Here is an 8,374-nt window from a genome sequence, read left to right as displayed (position 1 = left end):
TCCCAACATAGGCCGATATGCCACCCTCCATATGTTGGACCGACTGTACGAACAGAGAAAGGCCATAAACAATTTCCTGATGATCCAAGCGGACAGAATTACTCCCCTGTGTTACCAGAGACATTTTCTTCACTCCCGCTCTTCCTGTATAACGGCTCCGAGGCACTCACGGCTATCATAGGCATGTGGTTCCAAAGAAACTTTGACTGTTGTTTGGGTAAGCTGGCAGCGATGTGGACCGGGTATGACGTGTCTGGATCAGTGTCGGCCACGGAGCTTGTTTTCTCTGTACCCGTCGAAACTCGCATGGAGATTTCTTATGCCATCCACGCAGAGGACTTCAAGACTTTATGGAATTATATTCATAAATCAAAGGACGAGGTCACGTTGGAGGAAGTGGACAATTTATTCCAATGATTTTACTCGCATTTCTTCAGACACTTTAGAATCCACTTATCAGCAACTCAGCTCGTCACGGAATGGGCTGCAGTCGGCTTGTTTGCTGGACTGTCATCCAGTTATCAGCCATAACCCCATACATTTCTTGATCCGTATGCATTACCATCGTGGTACCCCGACACTGGTCGTTAATCCATTCTTCTTAATGAAGCACTTTGTTTTTCCAGTTAAATCTTGTGGTTTTGCCCCTTCTGTGTTATTTTTTATGTGTGTTTATATCATCTTTGTTACATTAACGTTGTTTTTTCTACCCTGTTCAAAAAAAATATAAAATTGGCTTGTGATTTGGTAGCCAAAAGCAGAAGTAGGTACAAAACACTGAAGACATGCAACTATTCCGTTCACGTGTCATCTCTGTTTTGGATCCACTCCTGTTTTTTTTGGCATTAGCAATACTGATGGATTACTGACCAAATACTGACCGAGTGAAGGCGGATGCTCATGCTCCACAGACAGGATCCGTTTTTTGGGGGTTATTGTTCTAACGGATCAGAAGGAAGGGCAAAATAATCAGTGACATCAACACAAACTTACTGCTGACACCCTCTCCACTCTGTCAGGGGGCTCTACTTGTATAAGCATTTAATAGAACAGGTTCTGTAGACATCTATGTGGAATCAGCTGACGACGGTGTAAAAGGAGTGCGCTTCTTCTTGGCGCTAACATCGACCTGTAATGCTGAGTTCATACTTGAGTTATTTGGTCAGTTGTGGCCCCGTGACTGCCCAAATAAGTTAAGTGTGCAGTGATTCTAAGAGCAACGCCTGTCATCTGCATGTCATACTGACTCACAGTATTGTTTCACTACTAGAGCAGACTCCCTATGCGTGTTACTGCAAGGAACAGTGTTCTACACCACTATACAGGCTCTCTGCAGCCAGGAAATAGCCGTATTTTTATGTAATTTGCCACAAATTTATTTGGATAGAACCAAATATATTTTTTTTAATCGGCGAATCGAATTTTTTTTTTAATTCGCTCATCTCTAATCCCAACAATTTAAGTTTGAAGAACAAAGACATTTAATAAATCATGATGAAGAAATAAAGAATCTATTTTTAATTCAATAGGGATTTGGGAATTACGGCATTTTAGGCACATTTCTTGGTTTAGCATCTTGATACCAATTGATACTGACTCCCTTTTCTTGGGTTGGGATATCTAGTGAATAATAATCTAATGAAAATTTATGACTTATTATACTTAGATCTGTAATAAAGAAACATTAGATCAAATCAATGTATCCGACAGCGAAAGAGCCACAGGTAATATTTATGACAACAATAGTAAAATATAAAGATTTTTATTGAAACATTCCAGTTTGCATACCACTTCATGAAAGTCTAGATGAAATGCCATTTGCTCTTTCCTAAGCTTAGTCAGTTCATGCATTTGAGAAGGGTGTTTTCTATCAGTATTGTCCCCTGCTGATGGCATAGATGCATGATAACGAAGGTATAGTTTGTAGTGGAAGCAAGAAAGATGTGGACGAGATTATAAATGTGAATTAGTCTTTTTATTATCTTAGTAGACTAGAACTTTTATTGGGAACAAGTTTCATCCCTATTTCCCTGAAGACTTTTTGGATCTGTCTGTTCCGCAAAGTGTAGATAAATGGATTAAGCACTGGTGTCATGACACTATTAAGAAGGGCAACCATTTTGTTAAGGTCAGAAGAGGAATTCTCCACTGGTCGCACATAGATAAAGATAGCACTGCCATAAGCCAATAAGACAACCGTGAAATGAGAGGTGCAAGTTGAGAAAGCTTTGATTTTTCCCCTTGTAGAGGGTATCATTATTATGGTAAAGAGAATATTACAATAGGAAATTAATGTGAGACAGAAAGAACCCAAAATCACAGCTGAGGCAAAGCTGGCAAAAACCATATCAAACTGATGTATATCAGAGCAACTTATCTTTACAACTGCTGAACTATCACAGAAGAAATGATTGATCTCATATGGACCACAGAAAGACAAACCAAGTATTAACACTGTGGGATAGATAAAAGTAATAAATCCAAAAACCCAGGATATTAACACTAACGAAAGGCAGACCTTGTTGGTAATGATTAAATGATACCTCAATGGATGAGAAATTGCTACATAACGATCCACTGACATGACAGCTAAAAGATAAAATGCTATAGTACCTAAAGACAAATAGAAATACAACTGCAGGATACAACCAGATATAGAAATGATGTTGTTGTAAGCAAGTATCATGAGCAATTTAGGGACTGTAGATGATATGAACCAAATATCCATAAAAGCCAAGCTGCTGAGGAAGAAATACATGGGAGTATGGAGGCGCTTGTCCAACCAGACAGCAGTAATGATTGACAAGTTTCCAATCAGAGATATCAAGTAAAGTACAAAAAAAAGTAAGAAGACAGTGTTCTGTGCCCAAGGACCAAGTGTAAAACCAACAAGGATAAATTTTGTTTGATTGACATGAATCATATCTGCAGAAGTCTTTTAAGCTTTTGGTGACATTTTGTGAAATACTGAGAGCAGAAACAAAACGTATTGCTAGCGCAATGGCTATACCATGAGTTCAGAGTATATACAGTATGTGCAAGAAGATGGCATTGAATAATATATAACTTTGTTCATAAGTCACATTCAGTAACCCTGTGAAGAAAAAACGTTGCCAATGTCATTGTATAGCTGGCCATGACTGATGGACATAATTTCAAATTCACAGTTTAGCATGTGCAATGATTCACATGAAGAAGAAATCAGACACTGTATATGAGCATTGTGTCATAAACACATGCAAGAGTTCTGAATAAATCACAGAGTGTTGCAGTTGCAGACCATCAAAGTAAATACAGAATGATTGCAATCTTGGCTAATTTGTTGAAACGAAAAATCTAAAATATTGCATTGACATACTGTACATATTTGAACCTTTACTCAGTGCTTACTCGAAGCACCTCTAGCCATTTTCTGCAATTCTTCTCTGCAGATCCTTTTAAACTTTGTCAGGTTGAATAGGGGCCATCACGGGACAACCAGTTTCAGGTCTCTTCATAGATGTTCAATTGGGTTCAAGTCAGGGCTCTGCAGCAAAGCACTATACATTCTGGACCAGTTCCTTTCAGTTTACGTCTCCTGGCTTGTTTCACAGCAGCTACTTAGTCTCTGCCTTTAGCCTACCATAAAAGAGTGAAACAGTGCTTCATAGATAGGACCATAAGCTTACATAATAGCTGGGAGACCTTAGAATGGGGATCACCTGGTTTCAGCACACAGTTCCTACTGGCAACCCCCAATGTGGTATTGACTTTATTGTTTTTTTTTTACTATGTGTTTCAGGACTGTACTGTACCTTCGTCAGGTAGTTTAACAATATGACATGATACAAACAAAAGGAGAGTGTAAAACAATGCTGTGGCATTAAAATGGGGCAGAGGACAACCTTATTTACATAGAATACCTTGAAGAAGTATTCATACCCGTTGAACTTTTCCACATTTTTTCACATTATACCCACAAACATAAATGTATTTCCTGGGATTTTCTGTGATAGACCAACATAAAGTAGCAAGTATGTGAGAAGTGAAAAGAAAATGATACATGGTTTTCAAAAATTTTAATAAATAAAGATCTGGAAAGTGTGGAATGCATTTGTATTCAGCTCTCAGATTCAATATACTGTAGGACCACCTTTCACTGCAATTACAGCTACGAGTCTTTTGTGGTATGTCTCTCAACTTTGCACATCTAGAGGCTAAACTTTTTGCCCATGGTTCTTTGCAAAATAGCTCAAATTCAGTCACATTGGATAGAGAGCATCTGTAAACAGCAATTTTCAAGTCTTGACATGGATTCTTAATGGGATTTAGGTCTGGACTTTCACTGCACCATGCTAACACATGAATATGCCTTCATCTATACCATTCCATTGTAGCTCTGGCTGTAAGTTTAGGGTCATTGTCCTGCTGGAAGGTGAACCTCCGCCCCAGTCTCAAGTATTTTACAGCCTCTAACAGGTTTTCCTCTAGGATTGCCCTGTATTTAGCTTCATCCATCTTCTTAGCAACTCTGACCAGCTTCCCTGTCCCTGCTGTAGAAAAACATCCACACAGTATGATTCTGCCACCATGTTTCATGGTGGGGATGATGTGTTCAGGTTGATGTGCAGTGTTAGTTTTCCACCACATACAACGTTTTCCAAAGTTTAGTCTCATCTGACCAAAGCACCTTCTTTAACATGTTTGCTGTGTCCCCTACATGACTTGTGGAAAACCGAACATGATACATCATATGGCTTGCTTTCAAAAATGACTTTCTTCTTGCCACTCTTCCATAAAGCCAGATTTGTGGAGTACATGACAAATAGTTGCCCTGTGGACAGATTTTCCCACCTGAGCTGTGGATCTCTACATGCTTCTCTAAATAATGTTCTCCTTGCCTGGGCTGTCAGTTTAGGTAGATGGCCATGTAGTTGTACCATACTCCTTCCATTTCTGGATGATTGATTGAACAGTGCTCTGTGAGATGCTCAGAGCTTTGGATATTTTTTTATAACCTAATCCTGCTTTAAACTTCTCCACAACTTTATCTCTGACCTGTCTGATGTGTTCCTTGGTTTTCATGATGCTGTTTGATCGCTAATGTTCACTTACAAAACACTGAGGCCTTCCCAGAAGAGCTGTAGTTATATTGAGAATAAATTACAGATAGGCGTAAATCCCAATGAAATGCATTTTACTTTGCGGGAGTAACGTGAAAAAATATGAAAAAGTTCAATGGGGGATGAATACTTTTTCAAGGCACCATAATTAATTCATAAATAAATACATAATTAAACCATCATAAAAACCATTAAAAAAACAAAAGATAATTATGATTTATGAAATGATGCAAAGAAACTTGTTAAAAGACATAAACCTAGAAATCAATAAAAATCTGATGGCAGATTTGTACCTATGAAACTGGATGACCTGTTGAATATGCACTTGGCAGCTGAAGGCATCTGTGTTGGTCCCCGTTACACCTGGAGTCTCTGTTCTCTCTGCAACTGCTGCACCCTCTGCACTTTGATTGACAGGGCCAAGCAGGCATTATGATTAGAGTTGAGCAGACACCTGGATGTTCAGGTTCGACGGGTTCGGCCGAACTTCGGAAAAAAGTTCGAGTTCGGGACCCGAACTTGACCCGAACTTGACCCCGAACCCCATTGAAGTCAATGGGGACCCGAACTTTTGAGCACTAAAATGGCTGTAAAAATGTCATGGAAAGGGCTAGAGGGCTGAAAATGTCGTCAAAATGTGGTTAAGAGCATGGCAAGTGCTCTGCAAACAAATGTGGATAGGCAAATAACTTAAAATAACAAAATACGTAAAAAAAAAAATAATAATCTTGATCTAGGAGGACCAGGTCCATATGGAGTAGGTGGTTGAGGAGGCGGTGGATGTGGCGGTGTAGGTGGAAGTGGCGGTGGATGAGGAGGAGGTAGCCTACACTGCTTTTTGGTTTAAAATGTATTTATATTTTTTTAAATTAGGGTACACCCCAAAACATTGGAAAATATAACGCTCCAGTCGTGCTAAACACACGTTCAGACAATACACTGGCTGTAGGGCAGGCCAGCACCTCCAAGGCGTAAAGGGCAAGCTCAGGCCATGTGCCCAATTTGGAGACCCAGAAGTTACAGCGGCTGACCTCTGTCAGTTAGTTCGTGTAGGCGTGTGCATACTTACTGCCCCACCATGTCGCACGTCCCCGTGATGTTCACGATCCAATTTGATATCTGCTCTATCAACTTTCGATGTTCTTTTATGCGCCTACCATGGTGATCACGGGTGGCGGGGAATCAGGGTTCCAGGCCGGAGAGGGAGCATGAGAAAAAGAGACCAAATTTAAGGGAGATGAATTTATAAAATAATTTTGGGATCGAGCAGAAATGTGGGAAAAGCTATTGAGGCGCAAATGTGGGACAAATTACAGAAGCCCAAATGTGGGCCAAAAGAGTCAAGCGGAAATGTGGGACAAGCTATTGAGGCGCAAATGTTGGCCAAAAGAGCATAGCGGAAATGTGGGACAAATTATTGAAGTGCAAATGTGGTACAACTTGTTTAAGTTTAAGCATTGAATCAAAGGAGGTGGCGCGCATCAATTAAAGAAGTATTTCAGAAATTTTATTCCCTGTCACCTATGCAGAGCAGGGGTTTATTCACGTCTAAAATTGTATAATGTCAACCCAAGAATGTAACAGAAAAATTACAGAAATGTATTAAACTGTCTACTTGGTAGAGCAGGGGTCTATGACAGAAAACTATAGTTTATTGTCACCCGAAAATGTCAAATAAAAATTATTGAAATTTATTAAGCTGTCAACTAGGTAGAGGAGGGGTACATCATATTACCAGTCTACTAGGTATAGCAGTGGTACTTTACACCCAAAAATTGTTGAATTTCAACTGAAAATGTAAATGACAATTTTTTATTTTTTTTAACCGTCCTACTAGGTATAGCAGTGGTACATCACACCCAAAAATTGGTGAATTTAACCCGAAAAAGTAAATGACAATTTATTAATTTTCTTAACTGGCCTACTAGGCATAGCAGTGGTACATCACACCCAAAAATTGGTGAATTTCACCTGAAAAAGTAAATGACATTTTTTTTCTTTTTTTAATCGGCCTACTAGGTATAGCAGTGGTACTATTCACCCAAAAATTGGTGAATTTCACCCAAAAAAGTAAATGACAATTTTTTTTATTTTTTTTACAGGCCTACTAGGTATAGCAGTGGTACATAACACCCAAAAATTTGTGAATTTCACCCGAAAATGTAAATGACAATTATTATTTTTTTAACCGGCCTACTAGGTATAGCAGTGGTACTATACACCCAAAAATTGGTGAATTTCACCCGAAAAAGTAAATGACAATTTTTTTTTTTAAACCCTTCTACTTGGTATAGCAGTGGTACTATACACCCAAAAATTGCTGAATTTCACCAGAAAATGTAACTGACAAAGTATTGAAATGATATAAAATAAAATACGTACAAATAAAAAAATTAAAATTGATTTATGAGGTGGAGTTCCATATGGAGTAGGAGTTTAAGGAGGCAGTGGACGTAGCAGTGTAAGAAGAAGCGGCGGTGGAGGAGGACGAGGTAGCCAACACAGGTTTTTGGTTTAAATTATTATTTTTCTAATAAGAGTACACTCTAAAAAAGTGTGAAATATCCAAAATACAAGAATGAGCAATTGTGCTGCAGTATAACAATGGCTGGTTAATGCCGGTATACATGTCTATTCTGCACAAGGTACAGACAAGTCCTGAGGGATCCATGCCTGGTTCATTTTAATAAACGTGAGCTTGTCCACATTGGCTGTGGACAGGCGGCTGCTCTTGTCTGTGATGATGCCCCCTGCCGTGCTAAACACACGTTCAGATAATACACTGGCTGCAGGGCAGGCAAGCACCTCCAAGGCGTAAAGGGCAAGCTCAGGCCATGTGCCCAATTTGGAGACCCAGAAGTTGAAGGGGGCAGACCCGTCATTCAGTACGTGTAGGCGTGTGCACACATACTGCTCCACCATGTTGGTGAAATGCTGCCTCCTGCTAAGACGTTCCATATCAGCTGATGGTGCTGGTTGTTTTGGCGTGCTGACAAAGCTTTTCCACATTTCGGACATGCTAACCCTGCCTTCTGAGGTGCTGGCGGTGCCCTAGCTGCGTTGGCAACCTCTTCCTCATCCTCTGCCTTCGCCTTGTGCTTCCACTGTGCCCCCGCTGTCAGGTGGGAATGCCACCAGCAGCGCGTCTACCAGCGTGCGCTTGTACTCGCGCATCTTACGATCACGTTCCAGTGACGGAATTAAGGACGGTACGTTGTCCTTTTAACGGGGATCCAGCAGCGTGGCCACCCAGTAATCAGCACAAGTTAGAA

At 40.0% G+C, this 8,374-nt stretch overlaps 1 protein-coding gene across 1 annotated transcript; it reads right to left on the bottom strand.

The window, feature by feature from the left end:
- Positions 1 to 1,978: 1,978 nt before the first annotated feature.
- Positions 1,979 to 2,923, bottom strand: LOC120990828 (olfactory receptor 287-like). The gene has a single exon (XM_040419730.1). The coding sequence runs from the start codon at positions 2,921 to 2,923 to the stop codon at positions 1,979 to 1,981; it is 945 nt and encodes a 314-aa protein (XP_040275664.1).
- Positions 2,924 to 8,374: the final 5,451 nt, after the last annotated feature.

Source organism: Bufo bufo, chromosome 2, assembly GCF_905171765.1.
Source record: "Bufo bufo chromosome 2, aBufBuf1.1, whole genome shotgun sequence".
Taxonomy (NCBI): domain Eukaryota; kingdom Metazoa; phylum Chordata; class Amphibia; order Anura; family Bufonidae; genus Bufo; species Bufo bufo.
The sequence above is the reverse complement of the archived record's forward strand: the minus strand, read 5'-3'. Positions and strand labels throughout refer to the sequence as shown.